This window comes from Lagopus leucura, unplaced genomic scaffold (genome assembly GCF_019238085.1).
Source record: "Lagopus leucura isolate 7727_CA_CO unplaced genomic scaffold, USGS_WTPT01 Super-Scaffold_100043, whole genome shotgun sequence".
In the NCBI taxonomy this organism is placed as follows: Eukaryota; Metazoa; Chordata; class Aves; order Galliformes; family Phasianidae; genus Lagopus; species Lagopus leucura.
This window is the reverse complement of record NW_024962290.1, coordinates 3,887,183-3,911,976: the sequence shown is the minus strand read 5'-3', so window position 1 is coordinate 3,911,976 and position 24,794 is coordinate 3,887,183. Positions and strand designations below refer to the sequence as shown.

The following is a 24,794-nucleotide window of genomic DNA, read 5'->3' as shown; positions in this document are numbered from 1 at the left end:
TGCAGATTGTGCTGAAGGACAGGTATTCCAATGAATTCTAACCTGAATGCTGGGATGGTTTTTGTGTTACTGGGCTGAAAGCAGAGCGTGTTGTTCAGAGAATGGTTAACCAAGCCCACGCCTGCAGTTCTGGCTGTGTGCAAATGATGGGTGAGAAACACAACTTGAACAGCATCGGCTGCCAATCCTATGGGGTGCATCTTTGCTTTGCCCTCTCCTTTAACGTCGTTAGAATGACAGGGGAGAGCTGAGAGCACGAGAGAGCCTTGTGAGCACTAAATGTGGTGCTTCTGTTGATGTGTTGCCTTCAGGAGATGCTCTCTGAGGAAAGCCAACCCCATTGGCATCGCTTGGGTTGGTTTCTCTCGCGGGTGCTCCTTCTGATTTGTCACGCTGGCTGTTAATGGATTCAGTCTGGTGACCATTGATGCTGTAAGCCTGCTTTAACCTCGGTCCAAAACCAAACGCCGTGCTGCTCGTTGTGCTTCTGTACATGGAAGGTGGCTTCGTTGGAGGTTTCGTGCCCTTGGGTGGTGTTGGTGCTCTTTGAAGTCTGGGTAGAATACTCAGGAAGGCTTTGTCATTCTGTATAATGCAAGGAGGGGGAAATCTGTTGTATGCAATTGTATGGAATAACGTTTTCTTTCCTCCTGCAAGCAAAGCTGGCGGACTGCAGAGGACAACAGCATGGGATACCGAGCTCTAATGGACCTTTGGGAAGAGAAGCTGTGGCTTGAGTGGAATTTACACGGGCCTCTTGATGGAAGAAAGCTTATCTGTTTAGTATTTGTGCATTTTACTAAAAAATGGCAGCTTTAAAAAAAAAAAAAAAAAAAAAAAAAATTTGTGTATCTGCTATTGTGATGCCAATGGCCGTGTTTTAAGTGGAAAAAAAAAAAAAATGACCTCTTTGCTTTGTGCTGTGTACACAAGATTGCTGGAAAAGTAAAGGAATACCCTTTTGATGGCTCACACAGCTTCCCGTAGCTGTCACTCAAACATGCGCTCACAGTTGAGCTGATTTTGTTTCATTCTAAATAAATTGTTTCTTTTGAGGAAAATGGTTTTTCTGCCTGGGAGTGAATTGACAACAAACGTTTGACCCCTTTGTTTGCAGCTGAGGGGTTCTTTGCTGCTGCTGCTGCTCGGTGGCTGAGCCGACGCTTGCGGCTCTTGCGCAGAGAAGCGGGGAGAACGGAGCTTTTGCATTGACCGGCGTGTTTTACCTGCTTGGAAGAACCCAGCATCACCCTTTGGTTTGGCAGCACCGGGCTTCCTTTGCTGCTTCAGTCCTCATCCATACGAGGAAGCGGTGCTGATGCTGGCATGCAAGGAGCAGGGAAGCGGCGCCCTGCAGCACAACGGTGCCCGAGGCTTCGAAGAGCCGGAGTTTGCTGAATGTTGTGTTTCTGATCGGTTTTGGTTCACCTCGCTTGTTTTGGGCTTTTAGTTTTCATTGTGATTTTCATTTTTTTTATTTTTTAAATCGTTTTTTTATTATTATTATTATTATTATTTTTTTTTAAGTTCGAAGAGAGAGAGAGAAAAAAAAAAAAGCTCGAGAGCGCGTTGAAATCTTGCACGTAAAACCTTTACAGCAGGAAAAAAAAAAAAACCAAACCTAAAAACCTGACAGGAGGCGTTAAAAGCGTGTTTAGATGCCGTTAATAAAGCCTGTCCTTCACACGTGGAGCTGCTCCTCCACCTCCGGGCCCTTTGCAGCCGTCCCTTTGCAGCAGTTGCCTCCCTTTGCAGCGGTTGTGCGGTGCTGGGTGTAGTTCAGGACGGACGACGAGTCGGTGTTGGTTAATGTAAAACCTTTGCGTTGGTGTTCAGTGCTGGTTTTGGAGCCCACCCCACCTGCCTCGGATGTGCATGCGCCCTGATCGCGTCCCAGGTACGGCTGCACGTTTGCTTGCGGCCGAGCACGCTGTGCAGTGCAATGGTGACAGGAGGACGGAGGCGGCCCGCCGCGTTTGGCTGCTGTTGTTCTGCCTTCCCCTGGCCGAGGCTCTGCGGTGACTTCGGGGCGCAGTTTGACCGTCGTCGGGATGAAGAGGAAGCTGGCACTGCTGCGTCGTCGCCTTCAGAAACCTCTGGTGTGGTGTTAGGATGAACGTGGCTCGCAGATGAAGACGCCTTGAAACGCAAGCTTGCCCTCATTTGCTTTGACATCCTTTCGCCTGCCGTGGATAAACAACCTGGTGCTGGCCTGTGGCCGTACAGGAGGGCTGCAGGGCCTCCCAGCTGAAGGATGCTGCTCCCGGGGCACGGAGCTGTGTAGATCCCCAAAAACAGGTAAGGGCGACCCCCCCCTCAGAGCTTGGACTGAACTGTGATGTAAAAAGAGGTGGTTTTGTTGTTTGCCTGTTGGTTTTTTGCTTCTCCAGCCTCGGGTGCCTGCTCACTTGTACTAATGGGCTTTGCTCGGTGCTGGGATGAGCCCCGTGTTTGCTTTGGGGTTCTCCTATTTGATGCCACGAGGTTTCCATGCCCAAAGGATGGGTTTTCGGTGTGGGAAAGCAGAGCTGATGTTTTGGCTTTGTGGGCTGAGTCACCCAGGGCACAGCCTTTAATCGGGCTAATTGCAGTGTGGAGCTGTGCGTGCCGATGGGATGCTGGAATGGGTGTCTAAATGAATCTGTTGTCAACGAGAGCATTTTTAGGTATCACCAACGAGGTTTCCAGTCTTGCTGACGTGGGGAGAGCCCTGAGCTGAGGTTTTCTTCCCGCAGTTGGTGTTTGTAGTTCAAATTCGTGCTTTGAAAATGCCTGTGCATGCATGTGCCATTGGGCTGTGAGCTGTGCTGCGACCCAAAGCATTGCACACCTCCAGCTGTGCCCGTCTGCTGTTCTGCTGCTGGTTGTTGTGGTCCTTTTCACAGGTCTGGAGGTCCTATGGGGCGGCTCTGTAACGAGACATTGGTTGCTTACAGAGGGGTGCTGCAGCTGCCAGGTTGGACCCCGGCTTTCATTAAATGCTCTGTGTGCATCGTGTTAATTTGGCTAATGAGACTTCGGGCAGGCAATCAGGGGAAAGTGGATTTGTAAAGAGAACCGTTTAATGAAGTGCACTGCAGCAGGAAGAGATGGGAGCAGAGGAGAAGGGGCAGCAGCTCCTTGGATTCACACCTCCTTTTTTTTTTTTCCCCCAAATTGTGCTTTTCCCAGCCACAGCTCAATTAATCACTTTAAAACATCAGATGGCCCAGCTCCTGCTCTGGGCTGATAACGAGCTGGCTCTGCAGTGAAATGGCAAATGCTCTCTGAGGATCTGCTCTCGCCACGTGTCTGCCCTCGCAGAAGGGAAAGGAGTGGGAAGCGTTGTGGTTCTGTGTTGGCTGCAGGGCTGTGCTTCCCTACAGCTGCCTTGGGGATGGGGAGATGGAGCTGTGGAGGGTGAGGATGGTCAGCTGTGCTTTGCTGTGGGCAGTGCTGGCAGCAGAGGGTGAGGGTGAGATGGCAAAAGCCTCTCTGAGTTTGCAAATCCTTCGTATCCCGTTCCGGCATGGCGTTAATTGCAGTAGGGCTGTGCGGGTGCTGAGCTCCAGGTTAATTGTGGCTGATGGATATTTCATCTACTCGTTTCCCTGCCTTGACCTTCATACCTAGCTCTGCAATCGGATCTGAAGATCAGCCCGTAGCTTTTCAGCTGGCTCCAGTATTTCCTGTCCCCAGACACGGGGGAAGGATCGGGCTGACTGTCAGCACCGCGTCCTGCCCTGTGCTGGCACCTTTCCCTGCAGTGCGATGGGTTTGGTGAGGAGCAGCTCCTCCTGCACGACACTGCTGTGTTTTGAGTACTGCAGAGCTAAGAGCCCTGGGGACGCAGGCAGGGAGCTGCTGTTCCTGCAGCCATGCAGCCCCATTGCCATGTGTGACCACTGCCCTGCAGCGCTTGGGCTCATCCCTCATGCTGCTCCTCTCCCTGCTCCCTATCTCTCCTCCTAAGGCAATAAAAGCAGTGCAGACACGTTCCCAGCTGTCACGGGGCTGGTGACAAATACCTCTGCTCTTCCTCATGGCCTTTGCTTCGTCCTCTAGGGTTTCCTTCCCCTGCTTGAATGAAGGCTCGAGGGCTCAGGATGGGTCCTATGGAGTGCTGGGCGTGTGGGCACCTCCCAGCCCTATCTCACCCATGTGAGAGATATCTGCAGGGGAGAGTGCTCAGAAGCTCAGGAGCCAAAGTCTGCATCACTCCAGAGTGGGGACTTTGGTCCATTAATGACTTGTGAAATTGCTGGTGGGCATGGATGTGAGTTCGTGGTTTTTGAGGTTACTGCAGGCTGGAAGGCCTTTTCAGTGAGCATTGGGCTCTGTAAGCTTAACCCAAAGCTAGAACTTACTTTATCAAACACGTCCTTTTTTTTTTTTCTCCTTCTTCTCTTTGGTTTCCATTAGGGCAGCTGATGAATTCCCGTCACCCTCAGTGAAAGCAGCTCTCCTAAACTTAAGGGCAGCTTTCCCAGGTGTGAGAGAGGAACTGAAGCAGCGGGAGGCTTGGTTTGTTCTGGCTGTGAAAGCGTGCTGTGTTGGATGCGGATCTGGGGGGGGGAGAGTTGCACGATGCTCTTTGAAAACAGCAGCATTTGAGGTGTTGAATATCAGAGGATCACAGCACGGGGGAGGGTGGGATGGAAGGAGCCCACGGCCCCCGGCCACTTTCGCATGGACCAATTCCCATGTGCAGCAAGGATTCGTGCAGAGTGCTTTCTGATGCCGGCTGCAGCTGCATCCCAGCAGCTTCCTTCTCCCAGCTCCTGCAGAGCCCTCAGGGCAGGATCAGGTCTGTGGGAGCTGCTGCTCTCTGGGAGCAGCTCACTGAGTGATGGCAGTGCAGCAGTTTCCCCTCGCGCTCCCTGGAGGTGGTTTCACTGATGACCTCTGCTGCACCTTTTTGCGAAGGTTTTCAGCTTCCTCAGCTGTGGTGGGGATTTTACAGCTAGATTTCTATGGCAATTGCTTTGCCAAAGCAAAGCCCACCGTGCAGGGCTGCCTTTAGGAAGCTCTTTGTAAGAGGGCTTCAGTGGGATAGAGGATGTTCCTCTGGGCAGATGTTCCCGTGGTCGCTGTGATGTGTGCGTTGTGCGTGGATGGATCAATGAATGGCTCTGCTCCTCAGCCATGCGAGGAAAAACTAAAGCATCTGTTCTGTGCTTGCCTCCTCAGCAAAAGGTTTGAGAGGAGAGGAGTGGATCTGCACAGGTTGTCCTGAGCTGCAGCGAGGAAGGTTTGGAGCTGTGTGTCAGCTGGGACAGCGTGGGGCTCCTGAGCTTTTCGGATGGAGATGAGGAGGTGATCAGGGCACAGGAGAGGTGCCTTGCCTATGCTGAGTCATTTCTGGGCTGCTGGTGTCAGGCTGTGGGTTGGGTGCTGCAGGAAATGGGGGATTCAGAGCTGTTTGCAGAAGGGGGTTGGGGTGCAAGCATGATGGAGACCCTCAGTTTTCCTAAATAAGAGTAAGGAAGCAGTGGTGTGGGTCACTGCGTTGGAGAGCATCTCTGCTCCCACGTCGCTCTGATGGTTGGGTCTTGCACCGCTGGGCAGCGGGAAGCAAAGCGCACGTGTTAGAGGTGCAGGATGAGACTGAAGGGTTGTTGGGTTTTGTTTTAGTTTTTAAGCTCTTGGATTGGAAAGAGCACAAGGGGAGAGTATGGGAGAGGAAACCCAGGAGGTGAGGGCTGCAAAGCAATGCACCCTGTCCTGCTGCAGGTCGGTTCTCAATGGGGAAGAAGGTGAGAATGCAGCAGTGCTTGCTTGGGAGAGGTTAGAGCATGCAGTAAGTGGATGCTGCAAAGCAGGCAGAGAGGTCAGTGCAGTGGACTGAGGCTGTGGATCAGCTCTGTTCCCTGCATTTTATGATGCTGGGTAGCAGGAAGCACAGCACGTGTGTTTGAGGTGAAAAATGAGAGGGTTGTGGCTTTGTCTGAAGCTCTTGATTTGGAGAATCTGAAGCCAAGTGTAGAGCAGCACAGCCCAGGCGGTTCCTATTGCAGCAGCAAACATAGCAGTCTTAATTTGTTCAGCAGGAACGCGAGTAGGAGCTTGAATATTGCAAGAAGTGAAAACTTAAATTTGCCAATGAAAGCTTAATCTCTGCTGCAGCTGTCAGCCCAATGCTCAGGGCAGGACTGGCTCACAACCGATCACAGTGGTCCCACTCACCCCTCTTTATCCCCTGGTGCCTCATCTGTTCTGCTTCAGCCTGACAGCCCTGTTGCTCAGAAGCTGACCCACTGCAGATCCTCCCCCGGCCCCAAGGATGAGCTGGCACAGCTGAATCACGTGCTATAAAGGTGCAAAGGACAATTGCTGAAGCAGGTGCTGCCTGTGCGTTTCTGCAGGAGATGGGCAGGTCTATGAAAAGCAAGGCGTTTGTACCACTGATACTCCCCCATTGACTGCAGATTCAAAGCTCTCATATTTCCCTCTTAAGCATGCACGATTTCTTTGGCATCACTTAGTTGTGTGCCCACTGAATTTGGCCCATTACCTGCGAGCCAATGTTCCTCCCTGCAGCTCCTCGACACCACTGCAGCTTTTTGTGCCCTACAGACCACTTCATCTGTGCTTGGAATCGCCCTGCAGTTCGAAGTAATGTTCCTACAGGGGAACAACACCCCTCATCCATCCAAATGGAAGCGTGGGGCCAACATGTGGGGCTGGGGCTTTGTGGGTTCTGCTGCTTTGGGGGGAGAATCCAGATGGATGGGTGTGATTCTGCCCTACTGTGCTCCTGGCTTTAAGGAGAGCAGGTTCAGCTCTGAGCCCTCTGCTGTGATCATTCATGCAGTGCCCAGCTGTTACTGCATCCCGTTGGAAGTTCAGATCTTCTCTCTGCTACCTATCCCTATTCCTGCCTCCTTCCCTGCTGCTAATTAGCAGTATCTGAGTTAATAAGCTAAAGCTCCTGCTGTGCTTCGGCTCTTGGTGGATCCCAGCAGCGGGGTGGGGGTGTAGGGCAGGAGCTCAGGGGTAGCCCATATCCTCAGCCCTGCCACAGAACGCTTCACACTGCATGTTTTGGTGGCTTTAATGACACATCTGGACGCGCTAGCTGTGCGTGCAACATCTAACAATTCTTGCTTTGACATTGCAGGTCTGTGCTGGCAGGCGTCTGGCTGTGGCTGCAACCAAAGCCAGTCCTTCCCGAGCTGCCCTGCAGGATGGCTTCACTCTGCATGGGAACGTTGGCTTTCTGCAGCTTCCACCTCTGGGCCAGCGGCTCCAAGAAGAAGGAGACAGGAGAGAGCAGAGCACAGGCACCAGCAAAGAGGAACGAGCAGGCGTAAGTCTGCGTGTAGTCGTACAGCCACCCTGCAGGAGAGGAGATGGTTATTGAGGCTGTTGGGTTGAAAACCGCTTTGGGGAGATGTGTGGGAAGCAAGGGATGTGTGCTGTCCTTTAAGAATGCCTCAGATATTTTCTGCAGGTTGCCTTAACCCTTTGTGGCTGTGTGGCTGGCCGGCAGGCAAGGTGTTCTTGGGACCGACATTGCCAGCCCCTTGTAGGGGATGTGAGTTTGCATTGGATTACGTTTAATCCCCAACATTTTGCTTTTTCCTTTTTAACCACAAGGGCCAGAAGTAGCTGCTGCAGCAGATGTGAGGTCCTGCTGGATAATGAGCTGCTTTGCACGTGTTGGGCTTTGCAACATCTGCGCCGCAATCTCTGCGTTCCCCCAGGCATTTTGAGCACACCCAGTGCAGCAACCTGTCCAAAGTGAGAGATCCCAGACGAGGGGCTGCGAGCAAACTTGCTTAATAGTAGCTTTGCTGGCACTTGAAAGGAAAACCTGAATTCCACAGAGACTCAGGAATATGCAGAGGGGCAGGTCGCCTTTTAAAGTGACCTTGAAGTGTTTTGTTTGGTTACGTCTAGTTTCTGGACCTTCAGATTTAAGTGTGTGTATCATCTATTATCTGGGTCTTTCATTTAATTCTTCCTGCTTGAATCTAAAATATGCAAAGCAATTGGAGCTGCTGCTGCCTGTCATAAACCCTGCAGTATAATCCCAAACCTGGCATCCGGATGTGTGGGGTGGGTGAGCAGCACAGTGACCAACGGAGCTCAGAGCTGCTGCTCATGTGGAGCAAAATTCCTTGCGTGACATCCATGGATTTACACCACTGACAGCAGCAGCTTGGGATCCAGATAGACCAGAAAACAGCAGCAGCAGAGCCTTGTTCCCAGCATTACCTGTGGAATTGTGGGGAAGGAAGCAGTGCTGCTCAGTATGGGGTGACCAAAGGGGACAGATGCCAACGCTTTCCTTGCTGGCATTTGCAGAGCCACGGAGGGCTTTGGGGAAAGGAGGTCTTGCACAGTGCCCTGTGGGCTCACCAGCTTTCAGTTTCACTTATCCCATGCCTTTGCCAGATCTCAGCTCTGTTGTTTTTGCTTTTTCTCAGGGATATTGCTTGAGCCCAGGAGTGCCTTTCCAGAGGGCAGAGCCCAGGGAAGTGCAGTGGGGAGGATGTTCCACGTGCTCCCCCTGCGTTGTGCAGGATGGGCTGTCATCAGAGGTGGGGTCAGCTTCTGCTCTTTGAAGATCTATGGGATGCAGACCAGGGATGCTGGCGTTGTCAACCGTACAACGCAGACATCCAGAGCACAGCATTCCAGCTGTGATAAGCTCTGAATCTTTTTATTATTACTTTTAAAATCTTCGTGATCATTCTAAAAGCGGGATTTTTCTGGTTGTTTTTTAATATACAGAAGCTCTGCTGAAGCCTCAGTGTCCCCTCCTGGCTGGCAGTGCCATGCAGGTGATGCTCTGAGCACAGCACGTCCTTTCAGAGCCTGTGTGCCTCTCCCTGAGCAAGAAGGGCCAAATCCTGCTGCAGGGAGCTGAGTGCCTGCAACACACAGCAGAGTGATGGTTCTGCAAGCTGGTTGGGTTGTTGGAATTGCAGAGCTTCTCTGTGAGGGGCCTGGCGCCTCTGGGTTTTGTTTGCTGCACATTTCCTAACAGCAATGCCTAGCACAAAGGCAGCCATGCTGGAGGTGAGAGCATTTAAATCCCTGTGCCAATGCTGCTTTCAGATGACTCCTTCCTCTCCTCCTTTACCTCCCACGTTTGTTGGAGCTGGAGTTGCTGTGTGCTGCCTGCTGGAATCAGTTTTGTGGTCTTGAATTACATCGCTTGTTTGGTGATGGTTTGTTTTTTTCCCCTTTTGCAGTTTGTTACTGATTTCTCCTCCTCAGGAAATAGGTTGTGCCTTCTCCTTGGCTCTCTTGTAGCTTGCCAAAATGATGTTTGTTCTGCCTTGTTCTGCTGTTCAGGAGTGCAGGAGCACCCAGCTATGAGGAGCCTCAGCCCTGGCTTAAGGGCTTGCAGTTAAACAGATTTGCACGTAAGTCACCTCTTCATTGCACTGTGATCAGGCTTTGCTCTGCTGTGCACAATAAGCATTTATAACCTGTGTCTCCCTCATGTTGTGGCTTCCACTGCAAAAACGATGCAAGCTGAGCTTTTGGGGTCAGCATTTCAGGGAGGTCAGCAGCAGTGGGATGCACTGAAACCCCCAAGGTCTTTCTTAGCACTTCAGTCCTGTTGTGTGTTCTGCAAGGAGCAGCTGCTGTTGGAAACAGGGAGTTAGCAGGTAGTCCCAACTGGTTTTCATGTTTCCTATGGCAGTGTCAGGGCATTGCAGTAGAAAGCATGGGAAAACTACAGCAAAAGGAAAACTGTGGTGTGCCACAAACCTGGATCCGAGCTGTGACTCATTTCCCTCTCGCCCTCCTTGCAGTGAGGTGGATCAGTGCGACTCCTTGGCTTTGTTGGGCCTCGATTTATCCCATCTGGTTGGAGAAGGCTGATCTCTGTATGGGGCTTCTCACCGAAAGCCTGCTTGCTTTGCAAAACCCAGACCCATCCTCGCATCGTCAGGAAGCAGAAGGCTTCCAATTAGCGAAAATAGATTGGAAGCAGAGGGAAAGCATAACCACTGCATGATGCATGGATGAAGGAGAGCCAACTTACTTAGCTCTTTTCACACCGTATGTTATTCTGTCAGAAAATTTCCTGCGCTGGTTTTGCAGGTATTGCTTTCTGCTGGACGTACATCTTGTATCAGCAGAAGAGATCTTCTCCAGCTCGGGCTATGGATCACTGTGACAGAGTAAAGCATGCTGTCAATGAAACGCTTTAGCTGCTCCAAATTGCATCCATACCCAGAGTTTGGCCAACCTAGAGATACTGATTAGGGAAATCAATCTTTCTCGTGCCTGCAGCATGGCAGGGCTGCTGGAGCTCTGCAGCACAGAGGTGGTGTCACGGAGCACTGACGCAGGGCTGTCTTCCTTCAGTCCCTCTGTTTCTGGTTCAGTATTAACAGTGCCCTGATCGTGGTCAAACCCAACGGTAGTGAAGTCAGTGCTGCTGTGCTGTGGGTGCTGAGCTCCTTTCCCATGCAGCTGTCACACTGTACATTCATGAGCAAAACTGTTTCCTGTGCACAAAGCTGACGGTTCTCAAACGTGTTGTGTTTTATCTGCTTGGACAGAAAAGCCATCCGTGGATGTGTACGGGTAGGAGGCTGATCCAGAAGAAGGTTTTACTACTGGATGCTGGTGGTGGGTATGTGAGATGTGAAAGGTTTACATTACCTGCGAGAGGAGGTCCGCCAACAGCTGCTATCCCAGCAAAGAAGGAAGCAAAGCCCAAATAGCTGTGGAGTTTTTGCACGCCGACCAGGTCGACCTGTTGGTGTAAACGCAGGTAAATAGCGGGAGGGTCGGTGGGAAGCACTGCAGACCTTTTGTGGAGAAGTTCATCTCCGGATGCTGTGGGGTTTGGGGAGGACTTTGCACCTCCGGCTCTGACTCAGCCTGGAATCTGCTCGCCTCCCGAAGGTCAGCGCTGAAATTGCAGCGTGCAAAGTGCACTTCTGTCTTCCCACCGTTTGGGTGCATCCTGAGAGGGCAGCCAAGCTGCGAGGATGTTTCCCTATCCAGATCCCACTGTGGCCGTTCTGTGAGTGTTACAGACAGCCCAAGGGTTGGGACCACGCTTACAGCCCTTTGGCTTTGCATTACAGGGTAGTCAATGAATGGATTCATCCTGCTTCCTATCAGCTTTTAGAAAGGAGGATGCTGAAGGCAATTGAAGAGGCTCCCAGTGCTGCTGCTGCTTCCCATTGCCAGGGCTGGGCAGACTGGAGCCCTGCCATAGGGATTTGGGGGCATTGCCCTGTCATTGCAGCCCAAAAGAGCACACCGGGGCTCTTCAGCCTCACAAAAATGTTGTTATGTGTTTTGGAATGCTGTTAGAAATACCATACGTTTCTATTTTGTTCCATATTATATTCCATTATATATATATGTAATTTAAAACTGAAATATCCTCACCAGCACAGGGAGCACCAGAGCCAGGAATCCACCGCAGAAGATGGCGAAGGCCACAGCGTAGGTCATGAGCAGAGGGAAGGTGGTGGCCAGGGGGCAGAGCAGGTTGGTGACACCACAGAGCACCAGGTAAGCTGCGTGGTAATGGTACTTCTTGGTCCAGTTCTGGTCTGCAATCCATCCTGAGAGCAGCTGGCTGCCCGTCTCGGTGATGCCTGCAGGAAGAGCTCACTGAGCCTCAGGGAAAGGTTTCTTACATAGATATCGATCTTTTCCCCAACTTTTGGTGCTTGTTTCCACATTTTTGGATGCGTTTGTTAAAAGATCAGAGCAGTGGGGGCTGTCAGCTCTCAATTAGGGGCGTCAGGTTAATTGCTGTGCGCTCCTCCTCGATTCCTTCACAACATTACCTCAATTCTACGCGCTGCACAGCGCTGTGGAAGGAAGATTTATTTTTATACAATAAAATGTTTTATGATGACTGAGGCTGGGGCCGTTTTCTTGCCATGATGTGACTGCGGTGTTTGTGTCGTGTTCTTGGGGGGGTGGAGGGCAGCTTTTTCTTACCTCCCCCCAAGAAGCGAATGTGCCCAATGCTCAGATCCAAATTAGTGGTGGCTTCCTTCCCTTCCTTCCCTTCCTTCCCTTCCTTCCCTTCCTTCCCTTCCTTCCCTTCCTTCCCTCCTCTTATATCCCCTCTCTGTGCACTCCGTGGTCAGACTGCAGGTCTTTGAATGCAGAATGCATTTCTGTGGTTTTCGTGGGTCTGAGCAGAGCAGGGACAGCTGGGAGGACAGGGCCCACACCTAGCAGCCTGAAACCTGCATTTGTTCCCTGCAGAAGGGTTGGCTGAGAGAACCACCCACCATCTGAGAGCAGCTCTATCCATGTGCAGCAAGCAGTGCTATATATACAGAAGGGAGTAAGGGCTGTGAGCTCAGGCTCTTCCGTGAGGATTTATTTTAGAACACATCTCGGGAGCGTTTCTTGGCAAGATGTGTGTTGCATTGCTTGCCTATTTTGCAATTATAAAGGTGGTTAAAAGATTCTCTTGCCTACCGGCCACTGAGATGAAGTAGGAGGCATCCATGCTGCTTATGCCCAACGTCCTGGCTCTGGCTACCAGGTGGATGGTGGGCACGAAGTAGGCCAGGTGGCTGAACAAGAAGGACCAGGTGAAAATGAAGAAGAGGGGATCCTTTAGGGGGGAGAAGTCAATGAGAGGCTGTGGTTTCTCCTCTTTGAGCGCCGGGAGGGAGCTGCAGCTCTTTGTGGCCTCGCTGATGGTTTCAGGGCAGCAGCTGGCAGTGGAGGCTTTCCCTGGTGCTGCTGTGGTTACTGCACCAGTGCTGCAGGGCTCTGTGCTGGGAAGGTCCTGAGCACTGCATGGCTGTGCTGCTCCATCAGTGGCTTCCTCGAGGGCTCCTGCTTCTCCTTTGGGCACTGAGCTCCCATCCTCATTGCTGGCTGGGGGGCAGGGAGGCAGCTGGGTGGGGACGGGGCGCAGCAGCATGCTGGAAGGCACGAGGTTCAGCATGATGCCACTGAAAACCAGGAGAGTACCTGCAGCAAGACAGAAGGGGCTTTTTTAAAATGCATTTTGCTGGGAGAAAACGGGGGAGAAGGAAGAAAGGATGTGATTTGTTGTGAGTGTGAAGAAGGAGGTAGGGGTGTCGTGCAGGAGCCTTTATTTGGGCTTTTCTACCTGGAAATCCCTTTATAACACATGCAACAAGTTCAGAGCTTTGCTTGCATTCATTGGAAGTGCTGGACTTTCAAGGTGATGGAGCACAAGTCGGGTTTTCTGTGTTGACTCTGACATATTTAATGACTTTACTAAGCGTTTAATCATCATAGAATAACTACAGCTGGAAAAGACCTCCAAGATTATTTAGTCCAACCACCAACCCATCACCACAGGGATGCTCCAAGAGAGGCAACGCCGCTCCTCCTGCCCTCCCACTGAGCTGCATGCAGGGCAGGAGTTGTGCTCACCCTGCCAGCCATAGGTATCGATGAGCAGCTGCGTGAAGGGTGCAGTCAGGAAGGTGAGGCCCATCCCTGAGCGTGCAATGGCATTGGAGAAAGCCAGCCGGGTCCTGCAGCGCTTGGCCGTCATCACTGCTGCTGCCTGGTATAGGCAGCAGAACCCCATGCCTGGGAGCAAACACAAGGGGTCAGTGGCAAGGCTGGGCCATCCTGAGCTGATTTTCTCTATGATGGAGGTGAGAGCAGGGTTCTTCTTGCTGGCTGAGAATAGGATTTCATGCACAGTGTGGGTTTTTGACACTGGGCGCTTTTGCTACGAGTTAAAGAGGGGAGGGATCACAACGTGTGTTGGATGCAGGGAGGAAAGCAAGGTTGCTTTGGTCTGGCTTGTGTTGGATGTGGGATTTTGTGCTCCTGGGTGTGAACATTTGGGGTTTCACGCAGCGTCTTGTAGAAAGGGGCTGGGGATGGCCAAGGGGCAGGGACAGCGGGGACACAGCCTGGGTTAAGGGAGCTGCCACTCACCCAGCAGGAGTCCCATGGAGACACAAAGGAAGGGGACACTGGTGGCCTGTGTGCTGAGCAGGCAGCCCCCACTGACCAGCCCAGCCCCGAGGATGGAGGTCGGCCGCTCACCGATCCGCCTGCAGACCACGGCCACCAGTGGGGCTGCATGGGAAAAGAGGCAGAGCTTGGTGCCCAAAGAGCCCAGATCCCCCTGACCTCCACCCTTCAGATACTGATCAGATCCCCCTCAGCTTTCTCTTCCCCTGGTGAACAGCCCCAGAGCTTTTCCACATCAGGAGTTGCTCCAGGCCCCACCATCTCTGCAGCCCAGTGCTGGGCTTTTTCCAGCAGTTCTCTGGAGCTGGGGAGCCCAGCACTGCATGCAGCCCTGCAGATGGGAGCCTCTCCAGCGCACAACACAGGGGAGAAGCGCCTCACTCCCACTGCTGGCCAGTTGTACCCCAGGGAACCATTGGCACTGGCCTCATGGGCACGCTGCAGGCTCGTGGTCAACTGTTGACCAACCGTTGGTCAACCAGGACCTCCAGGTCCTTCTCTGCAGAGCTCCTTTCCAGCAGCTCAGCCCCAGCCTGCGCTGATGGATGTGATGTAAAGCAGCTGTAGGTGAGGGACCTGAACCTGCAGCACCCTCAGGTCCCTCCCCTGCAGTGCAGTGCTCACCTCCTAGGAAGCGCAGTGAGGACATGATGGAGCCGATCCAGCTGATCTGCTCTGAGGAGCCCCCCACATCCTCCTGGAAAGCCACGAAGAAAATGCCAAAGGTTTTCAGCATTCCCATCACGAACACATTGACCTGTGTCAGAGCAGGACAGGTGAGGTGCTGCAGGGGATGGATGTGCTCCCTCCTTCTGGGTGATTGCCTTTGGGACAAGTTAAGGAGTGCTGGGGAAATACCAGTGAGGTTCCTGCGACTTGGGGTTGAACCTCACTTGACCCCGTGCAAAACTGGCTTTTCCAGAGCAGCAGAACAAAATGACATCAGAGCTTTGCTTTGCTCTCTGATGAATTAATTTCTGAGCGGGTCTCAGTGGTTGCTCCCTTCCCAAAGGACAAAGGCCAGCTGGTGCCTCCTGGCCCAGGGCTGGAGTTAACCATTGCCAGCTATGGAAGGCAGCATCATGCTCTTTGCTCTGCCTGTCCTCCTGTGGCAAAGCATTCGCTGCCTCTGAGCCTTCCCCTAAATTTTCGCCATTAGTTGGATGGGATCAGGCCATCCTGAAGCTTCCCACATACCCCAAAATTCCAAAGGTGTGGGGTGAATTTGTGCTCTGCTTACCAGGAAGAAGTGCAGCACCGCTGCCCATGCCCACCTTCGGTCCATGCCTTGGCTCCCATCTGCCTTCACTGCTGGTGGCTCTGGCTTTCCTTCTTTCCTTTCCCCTGGGAGTGAAATTTGGGGTCCATTAACTCCATGCTGTTGTGGTTATCTATGAAGCTTCTCCCAGGAGAACCCCTCTGGTCCTTCTCTGTGAGGAGATGGGGAGCAGCATGTTGTGCTCCTCTACAGCACGTTTTTAAGGACCGAAAATGCTACCAATCTTTTTGTTCGCTCTCACAGTATCACTGCTTGCACGCAGCTCAGCTTCTTTTCTCCTCCCTAAATTGCTGAAGGCACAGTAATTAAGCACTTTCCCTGCTGCTTTAGAGCACGGGGTTGGGTTGGTTTGTGCTAAAAGCAGGGGGCTCTGTTTGCCCCATCTTTCAGCCCCTGGGGAGGCTTTCCCTGCGCACTTTCTTCCCATCCACCCATCTATCTGTCCCATACGTCCAGCAGCAGCGGAGCCAACAAACCCGACCCCTTCCTTACCGCCTTGCTGCTGCATGCTGGCAAACCTTCCCCGAAGCTGCAGAATGCACACAGGAATCTTCTCGTCATTTGCTCCAGAAATGAAGCCCCCCCTGCTCTGGTTGCCACCCTCTGCCCCCAGCCTGGCCCTGCCGTCGCGTCTCCGGCAGAGATGACGATCAACACAGAACCGAGGCAGGACTTCTGCTGTAAGCCTTCCTCCTCCCTGCTGCTCCAGGCCAGGAGTCCCTCCCCTTCCCCGTCCGGGGCGATGGCAGAGCAGAATTCCTGCCTGGAGGAAACGGAGCCGCCTGCAGGGATCCGACCGAGTCTCCGTGTCCGGTTGCTGGCACTGATGGATGGAAGCCAAAGCTGTTGGCCCAGCCCAGCCCTGTGGCCCCAGGAGGAGGAGGTGAGCCGCCACCAGGGCAGCAGTGCTGAAATGGGGTAATGCTGCGGGTTTGGGGTGGCTGTCTGTCCCCATCCCTGCTTTACTCCCTCTTGCTGTGGGATCCTGGGGCAGAGCTCTGGAATAAACAGGGATTATCATCCTGGGGTAAACAGGACGGCGTGGAGAATCTTCCCCTATGGTTGGGCTTTCAGCACATGAATTGAGCTTTTATGCATGTGGGATAGCGTTTGCAACGTGTGCTACGAGGGCTTGGGGTGCCCGGGGTGCAGGGTGGGAGCATCTGAGGCCAAACCTGTGTTCCAGGTACCCAGCAGCCCTGCTAATGAGGTCCCAGGGCTCGTTAAAGGAGAGCTGAGTGCCCGCTTCTGTGCTCACACCCCTTTAACTTTTGCTTTTTGAGGAGCCTGTGGCTCTGTAGGTTCGGGGCTATTTAAAATGGGCATCTGCAAGCTGTTTTGAGGAGATGAGCTTGGAAACTGAGCATTAAAGAAAAGAAAAGGGAGGTAAATAATGGGCACTGTGCAGCAGCGCTCACCTCCCAGAGCAGCCAGGCTGGAGGGAGAGCAGAGCCCCATCCCTGCTGCTGCAGGAGGCATCAGCACCAATCTCACCAGCGCTGTGCAGAGCAGCCAGAGCCTGCTTCATACAAAACAGTGATGGTGAGATTGGGAATGTCAGCAATGAGTGCAGCAGTAAAGCTTAAGTGTTGTGAATGCAGTTTTACCTCCAACCCTGCCCTATTTGTTGGCATATGCTCTACTGCAAGCCAGCTCCTTCCTGCTCCCTTGTGCTGAAGAAGCATTTGAGCAAAACAGATGCAGGGGAAAAGCCTTTCTATGGGAATGACCCCCTGCCCAATTCCAAGTGCTTGAATCTCTAACACGAAGAGAGGATTTGTGAGGATGCATTCAGCATATGTTTACAGGTCACACAAGGAACAGGCAGGGCCAACAAGCTTAGGTTTGAACTTCAATCCAAAGCATAACAATATGCAAGGACTCTCACAGAAAGCCTAACTAGAGGAGGCTAAACATTTCCTAGGAGAAATTCCTAGTGAACTATTTGCACCTCTTCTACCAGAGGAACCTCCCAGTCTTGGTGCACTGCTCCCTTTCTCTACAGCGATGCTAGTGAAGAATAGACTGGGAGAAGTCACCTCATTTGGCTTCAGGGAAAGCAACAGGCAACATTTTTTGCATTGGAATCAAGGAGAAGCAAAGGTTTTCACAGGTCATTTATTGATTTCTCCAACAAATAAGGCCACATGCACGCACACACACACACACCTTGTAGTATCTATCATTACACGAGCTTGGTGAGTGACTCACATTTCATCTTTAACAGCATGACTGCTAAAATGTGAGCTGGAAACCCTGATAGATGCATAGGAGCTGGTAAGTAGAGAGGGAGAGCCTTCAGCCCAGATTTGGTACTAGAAGCATGTTCTGCATTGGAACAGCCGAGGACAGAGGTTGTCCAGTGAGGAGGAGCTGGTCTGGAGCAGAGAGTGGAGCAGCAGGATGCCAGGGTCAGGATGCCAGCTTGTGCACTGCTACGGTGATGCTGTCATGCTTCTGGATCATGATATTCCTAGAAGAAGGAAAGTGCTGTTTGAGGCAGGTGAGAAGCCAGCTGGGAAAGCAGGAGCTGACTTGGCTGGGAAACCAGATGGACAGCTCTGTGCCAGACCTGTCAGTTCTTAGATCTCTTCACCATACCCACAAAGGGGTCTGAAGGAGCCCTGCTAACCACAATGACCCTGCAGCATGGGCTAAATAATGCACATGGATCCCAAAAGCAAAAGAAATATAGTGCTGCAGCAACCACCAACCCCTGAAAGGCTTCCAGCTGCTTCTGCAGTTCCCACAACCCAAAGGCCCATGAATCTGACTGCTTTCCATACCCCCATTAGTGACCACCCTCCCAGCACAGCTTCAGCAATGGGGCTTCCTCCAGGTCTGCCAGTTAAATAGAAGACACTGCTGCTCTGCAGATTTGGGGTGGGGAGGAAAGGAGAGCACAGGGAAGAGCAGCACCCTTGGGCTGGATGCTCACCCGCTATCTGACTCCAGGCACACCACAGGCGTATCAGTTGGGTCGGAGGTGAGCTTGGCTGCCTGCTGGGCGAGCACAGAGATGACTCCAGCATGTTCATCTGAGAGCGTTCCTCGGCCTGCAAGAGGGGAGATGTGAGCCGAACCCATGCATACTGTGATGAGAGGCAGCTCCCCATGCTTGTTTCCTCAGGGCTGTGAGCTGACATAGTGATCCCCAGATCAAAGAATCATTCGAGTCGGAAAGGAGATGTAAAGGCCATCAATCCAACCCCCCTGCAATGAACAGGGACACCCACAGCTCCATCAGCTGCTCAGAGCCCCATCCCCCTGACTTCCAGTGTTTCCAGGGACAGGGCACCCACATCTCTGGGCAACTTATGCCATTGCTTTACTTCTCTGATATTTATCATAAAAATCTTCTTCCTTATGTCCAATCTAAATCTTCTTTCTTTTAATCTGAAACCAACTCCCCTTGTCACAGATACAGCTAAAAAGCCTGTCCACTTCTTTCTCATAGCCCCCCTTTAGTCACTTTCTGGGCTGTGAGAGCACACAACTGGCTCGTGTCCAGCTGCCACCCACCACTGCCCTCAGGTCCCCATCAGCAGGGCTGTGCTCATCCTTACATCCCCCACCTTGTACTGATAGCAGGGCTTGCCACGACCCAGCTGCAGAGCTGCTACTTGGAGTTGTCACCTCTCGTGAGGTTCTCCTGGGCCCACTGTTCAGCCTGCCCAGGTCTCTCTGGAAGGCATCTCAGCCCATAGGTGTATGAACTACAGCCCTCAAACCACCACCAAAACAAACAAAAAAACAAAAAACCAAACCTCATTTAAAGCAATAGGAAAAGCAGGCTGGAGTTTAGAACCATACAATATCCCAAGCTGAAAGGGGGCCACGAGGATTATCCAGGTCAAACTCCCGGCTCCACCCAGCACCACCTGAACACGGTGTCTGACAGCGGTGTAACCCGTGAGACCGACCAGAGGCGCGGGGGATCCCTGGGGGCAATGTGAAGGACCCTGGGGGCAATGTGAAGGACCCTGGGGGCAACGTGAGGGTCCCTGGGGGCTCTGTAGGAATCTCCAGGCCCATCCCCGAGCGCAGGCCCGGCCCGGCGGCGTTCCGGTACTCACATCCCAGGTTGAGGCCCTGCGAGTCGGTGCAGAGGACGCCCACCACGGCCGGGCTCTTCATGCTGCGGGAGAAGCGGCAGTGAGAGGCGGTCAGCCCCGCACTCCGCCCGGCCCCTCCCAACCCCCGACCCGCCCTAGGCCGCGGCTCGCTCGCTCGCTCGCTCGCTCTCCCTCCCTCCTCTCGGCCCCCCTCGGCCCAGCCGTCCCCATCTCCCCCATACGTGTCCTCCAGGTGCTGCTCCAGAGTCCCCTCCATGCCGCCGTACCCCGCACCCCCACTTCCGCCCTTTTAGGAGGCTCCTGGCAGCTGCGTCGGTCACGTGACTCGCGCGTACGGTGGCTCCGCGGGGCCAAAAAGCGAATCCCGCGCACGGGAACCTCCCCGCTCAGCACCGTTTTGTTGCTCCCTCAGCCTTCTCTTATCCAGGCGAACAGCCCCACTGCTTTCTGCCTTTCCCCATCAGGAGATGATCCAGGCCCCACCATCTCTGCAGCCCACCCCGTCTCCTTTGAACTGGGGAACCCAGCACTGGGCGCAGCACTCCAGATGGAGCCCCTCCAGGGCAGGGTGCAAGAGAGGAGCACCTCTCTCATCCCATTGGCCATGCTTTTTGTAACACACCTCAGGGTACCATTGGCCTTCTTGGTCACAGAGGCACGACTGGCTTATGGTCAACTGTTGGCCAAGAGTTGGTCAACCATTGGTCAACCATTAGCCAACCACTTAGTCAGCTGTTGGTCAACCATTAGTCAACCATTAGTCAACATTGGTCAACCATTAGTCAACCACTGGTCAACTAGGACCTACAGGTACTTCTATTCGGAGCTCCTTTCCAGTAGGACAACTAAGTCCAACCCCCTCCACCCAACCCCTATGGTTTTGGGTGCCCTTGCAGCTCAGGGCTGTGCCCACTGCTCTGGGGAACTGTGCCATGCTCACCACCCTAACATCTTTTCCTAACACGCAGCCTGTCCTTCCCTTGACAAGCTCCGTACCTTTCCTTGTCCCCATTGAGTTGTGAGGGCCCCACACCCACTCCCACAGAGGACATGGGGCTGTAGTGGGGTGTCACAGCCGTGCTTGCCCTGCTCTCCACGTGCAGGAGGTGATTGATGGCAGAGCCTGGCGACGCCGGCACTGAGCTGGCTGAAACGCATCCAGCTCACGCCTGGCAATGGATCTCAGCATGTCAGGCTGGAAAATTAAAATATTATTGATGGGGAAAGTGAAGTGCAGTGGTGATTTTTCTTAGTTTTATTTATCTTTTAATTTTTTCCCTCCTTGATTGAGCTGGGAGTCTTCACGAGTCAGTCCAATCCCACTGCATCCCCCCGTGCTGGGTGTCCTGCCCGGCCCAGAGCCCTATTTTTGGGTTATTTTCACACTCCTGGGGGAGAGACACAGGATAAAAGGTACAGCTGTGCCCTTCCCCACAGGGACCCCAAAATCACAGCTCATTGTCCATTCCCTGCAGCAAAGCTTTAGAACTTCTGGAGGAGGAATTTCTGAGGACTGGGAGAAATTAATTCAAGACCAGGTGGAGACTTCAGCAAAGCAGGAGAACAGCTGCCACTTCAAAAGGAATGCTGGTCTTTGGAGGGGGAAATGGCCAGGCTATTTATAGGCAATTAACTAGACAATTTAACTCTGGGCTGATGCTATGCAAGAGAAATTCTGCTGGCAGTGGCGGCAGGGAGCAAAGCTGTACTGCTGTTTGGCAGCCTGGACTCCAGGGGAATGGTACCTCAAAGTCCAGGGCTGGAGAAATTCCACTCACCGGGTCAAAATCATGAATACTCCATCAATTATGGAGAAAAAAAAAATAGAGATTTCCTTGCAGGCGTTGTGTAAAGGAGCATCGCCACCTCCTGGGCACGCATGGCTCTGGGCAGTGGGAACGAGTTGGTCCTGGCCAAACCCAAGCCGTGGGAGCCCAGGGCAAGCAACGGCCATGGCTGTGCATTTACATGGATTCACAAAGCTTTCTCTGTCCCTCACACCCTCCCACGACGTATAAATAAAAGCAGATGCTGACGGTTCATCCTTTCCTGTTCTTAAGCCTCTCCAGCAATCCCTGCTCTTGTTTCCATGTGTTCCCCACAGACGCTGCAGATCGGACCTATGGGGGCGCACCTTCAGGATGTCCCACATCCTATGAACCCCAAATCAGGACATTTACACACTGTGTTCACATACAAACGTGCTCTCATTCCCAAACAATATATTTGCTCCTTATTTCATTCTCCACAACCCAGTTTGTCTTTCTATGGGAGGGGCCACGCCATTGCATTTTGTGCTTTACCATCCAGGACGGACCTTTCTTTCCATTTTCTTTTAGCTCCATAACTGCAAATTCTTGAGTTGATTCTCAGCTCCACCTGTCAGGGATAAATATGCACATGCCTGGGAAATCCAGCTGTGTTAGCTGAGCTGAGCAATAACCCAGGGAAATGGATGGGGGCGGGATGGCTGCTCTGTGAGCATTCCACCCCCCTTCCTCGGTGGGAAAAGAATATTTCTTGCCTACTATTAGCGATGCAGGTCTCATCTGCTTGCTCTGAGCTCGTCGGGAGGGAAAAAAAACCCAACAACCCAGCCAGGCTGGAGGGGAGGGCAGGGGGTATATATATATATATAGGTATATAGGGCCGGGGCGCGGGCGGCACGGGCAGACGGCACCATGCGACGGCTGCTGCAGACCCTCTGCCTGCTGCTGCTGCTGCCCTCACACCATGGAGCTGTCATCACAGGGGTAAGTGCAGCCTCAGCACACTGGCGCTCAGTATTTTGGGTCATTTTATGGGTTTTTTTCGGGGGGGGAAATAGGGCGCCAGTGGTGCTCAGCTGCTTCTCTTGCTCTCTGGAGTGCGTTGGTGTTTGATTTGTGTTGGGTACCGCTGTGTTTTGCTTCATCTGTGCAAAGGGGGGGCTGAATTTGCTGCCCTGAGCTCAGCATGCTTTGAACTTGCCCTACAATCTCCCACCTGCACCGTGCAAAGTCACGTTTGATGCGAACCCAACTGCCTGCCTCTCCCACCCTCCCTGTTTGCGCTGAGAAGACAAACACGAGGTGCTTGAACTCCTTTCCCTGTTTGCTTTGGGTCATTTTCTGCTTGGTTTTGCAATGTGTTGGTGCTGTTCCCTATCAATCCTGTTTCTTCTTCTCATGCTGCTCTGAGCACTCGTGAGTGTGAAGTCATCCCACAGGAGTGCAGCTTCTCCCTCTGTTTCACCTCTAAGCATTGGACCCATGCAGGGAAATGGGTTTCTTTTTCCAAGTGGGGAGAAAGATAGCTTGATGGGGAGAATGATCTTGAATTAGGCTGGGAGCAGGGCAAGGGCAGCCAAGCTGTGGTCTGTCATTCGTTTTTAGCATTATTTGGGGGCTAAGAGGTTTTTTGGGTGCTTGGGGAGAACTGGGTTGCTTTTGGGGTTTGAGCTGCAAGCTTCTCCCCTACGCATCGCTCCTTTTCTGCAAGCACATTGGACCTTCATCCTGCAAACCACCCCAAATCCAGGCTGCGCCACAAACCTCCCATCCCACCCCAGAAAGGATGAGCTGTGAGCATCCCTTACCTTCCTTGGCTGCTCCCCCTGACCTAGAGGGGGTGACCAGGGCTGTGTGGGGCAGGCAGGCTGATCCCATTGCCTTTCCCCAGGCCTGCGAGCGAGACCCGCAGTGCGGCAGTGGGACGTGCTGTGCTGTCAGCCTCTGGCTGCGGGGTCTGAGGATGTGCACCCCGCTGGGGCAGGAGGGGGACGAGTGCCATCCCTTCAGCCACAAGGTACCTGGGGGTCCCGAGGGTGGGGGTCCAAGCACTGGGTGGGAAAATGAGCTCAGTGCATAGGAGGGAATCTCAGTGCATCCTGCGGCGTGGAGAGGGGATGGGACAGGTTTGGGATGAAGCTGTGGGCATCGCTATGGGGGTCTGCAGGGAGGCACGGTGCAGCGCTGTCATCCCATACGGTGTTTTCTGCCTGTCCCCACCGCCCTAAACCTGTAGAGTGCCTTGGGAGCAGGGGCTGAGCAGCCCGACACATTCATTTAAAGCAAACTGCTCCGAATTGATTTGTAAATGCGCTGCCAAGCGGGGAGACGCCTCGTTAATACCTCAGAGCCGCCTGAGCGCTGCGCTCTCCATCCGACGAGAAGCCCCGACGTGTTCGGATTATCCCAAACTGCCATCCCTCTTCCAACTGCAGACACCCGGCCCCCGGGGGGCTCCTTCTCTGTGCCCACAGATCGATTGTGCGCGGTGGGGACAAAGATTTAATGATCCCATTCCTTCTGCTGAGGAGGGAACAAAAGCGGAGGGATCAGAAATTCATTTCAGAGGTATTGCCACGAAACAGCTGAAAAGAAGCAGAGGCAAATTCCCAGGGCTTTGGTCCTGCCTGATTGTTTTTCACTCGCTTGCAGCCCGAGGGCTGGCGCGGGGTCAGGGTTGGGTCAGGGTGTAGGTTTGGGTTAGGCTTAGGGTTCAGTCGGGGTTGCGTTCAGGATTTGGGTTAAGGTTAAGGTTGGGTTGGGGTTTCTGCATTCTGTCTCGCGTTTCTCTCTGCAGGTCCCATTCCTGGGGAAGCGCCAGCATCACACCTGCCCCTGTTTGCCCAACTTCAGCTGCTCCAGGTTCCTCGATGGCCGCTATCGCTGCTCGCTCGACTTCAAGAACTTCGACTTTTAGGTGATGGAGCTGCGAGTTTCATCCCAGCCTGCAGCTCCCAGCGCCCATTTCTCGCCCCTCTCTTTGCTCAGTGCACTGTATCCCTCCCCCCCCCCAGACAACCCTACAAGCACTTTTCCGAGCATTGCTACAATCCATGTGCATGGGGAAACTGAGGCACGGCCAAGCAAAGCTGCTCTGGCACATTGCTTAGCAAAGCTGTGCCCTCAGGGCAGATGGAGGACAGCAAATCTCTTTGACCTCCAAAATCCCTTTCATGGAGCATAGCCTGCATGCAGTGGATGCTGTCAGCCAGATTTCCTCCATCCTTTCTTTTCCTGATGAAATTTGGGAGGAGTGAACTTTCTCATCCAACCTGCAATGAAGAGAAACATCTACCAATTAGCTCGGCTAATTAGGGGTTGGGTTTTCCCAGGTGTTCAAGCTCTGGTGCAAAGCATCATGCGATGCCGTGTGTTTATTTGGAGGGGGGGGGGGAGGGGGGGAGTGGATCTGCTGCCCAATGGGGGTCTGTGGGATGTGGGGAGTTTTCTACGTCAGCTTCTATTTCTGGTGGTCAAATTTGAGAGGACAACGCATCCCTTAAAGCAGCAGCAGTGCTTGAAGGCAAAGCTGGCCGTGGGGCATGGAAGTGCTCTGTCCCCCCCCCCCTCCTCTTTTAGGTGCATTTTTACCAGGTTTGGTGCTATTGTAGTAACTGTTTCTGTTTCTAAGGATGCCCATTGGATGGCTGTGGCAGACGCTGTGTTGATGGAGAATGTAAAATCAACAAGACTGGGAGAAAGCTTCCCCACCCTTCTGTCTCCCCCAGTGAAATGCTGTATTTTGGGTGAAAATAAAACATTGCAATG

General features: G+C 53.0%; 3 protein-coding genes and 1 long non-coding RNA gene across 13 annotated transcripts; 2 read left to right on the top strand and 2 right to left on the bottom strand.

Moving 5' to 3' along the window:
• Positions 1-1,547: 1,547 nt before the first annotated feature.
• LOC122186987 lies at positions 1,548-11,830 on the top strand. 4 transcript variants are annotated; one of them, XR_006181218.1, is made up of 4 exons: positions 1,548-2,298; positions 5,170-5,295; positions 7,100-10,723; positions 11,356-11,830. It is a non-coding gene; the product is annotated as an uncharacterized LOC122186987 (long non-coding RNA). The 4 variants fall into 4 exon arrangements; XR_006181219.1 differs by lacking the exon at positions 5,170-5,295; XR_006181217.1 differs by lacking the exon at positions 1,548-2,298 and having other exon boundaries at positions 3,378-5,295.
• SLC16A4 (solute carrier family 16 member 4) lies at positions 7,018-15,983 on the bottom strand. Of its 6 annotated transcripts, none has more exons than XM_042884068.1 (9): positions 15,674-15,982; positions 15,143-15,246; positions 14,527-14,659; positions 13,864-14,007; positions 13,345-13,506; positions 12,405-12,912; positions 11,353-11,564; positions 10,612-10,705; positions 7,018-7,317 (listed from the first exon to the last, which is right to left on the bottom strand). In XM_042884068.1, exons 1-9 carry the CDS (start codon positions 15,687-15,689, stop codon positions 7,173-7,175), a joined length of 1,518 nt encoding a protein of 505 aa, XP_042740002.1. In that variant the 5' UTR covers positions 15,690-15,982; the 3' UTR covers positions 7,018-7,172. The 6 variants fall into 6 exon arrangements, 5 of the variants coding, with proteins under 5 accessions (XP_042740002.1, XP_042740001.1, XP_042740000.1 ...); XM_042884067.1 differs by having other exon boundaries at positions 12,409-12,912; positions 14,527-14,599; XM_042884066.1 differs by having other exon boundaries at positions 12,409-12,912; positions 15,674-15,981.
• Positions 15,820-24,794, top strand: PROK1 (prokineticin 1). 2 transcript variants are annotated; one of them, XM_042884081.1, is made up of 4 exons: positions 15,820-16,064; positions 22,918-23,043; positions 23,824-23,943; positions 24,658-24,794. In XM_042884081.1, the coding sequence occupies exons 1-3, from the start codon at positions 15,825-15,827 to the stop codon at positions 23,941-23,943; spliced, it is 486 nt and encodes a 161-aa protein (XP_042740015.1). In that variant the 5' UTR covers positions 15,820-15,824; the 3' UTR covers positions 24,658-24,794. The 2 variants fall into 2 exon arrangements, with proteins under 2 accessions (XP_042740015.1, XP_042740014.1); XM_042884080.1 differs by lacking the exon at positions 24,658-24,794 and having other exon boundaries at positions 23,824-24,391.
• Positions 17,284-19,574, bottom strand: LAMTOR5 (late endosomal/lysosomal adaptor, MAPK and MTOR activator 5). Its single transcript, XM_042884082.1, has 4 exons — positions 19,479-19,574; positions 19,258-19,319; positions 18,120-18,237; positions 17,284-17,654 (listed from the first exon to the last, which is right to left on the bottom strand). Exons 1-4 carry the CDS (start codon positions 19,511-19,513, stop codon positions 17,594-17,596), a joined length of 276 nt encoding a protein of 91 aa, XP_042740016.1. The 5' UTR covers positions 19,514-19,574; the 3' UTR covers positions 17,284-17,593.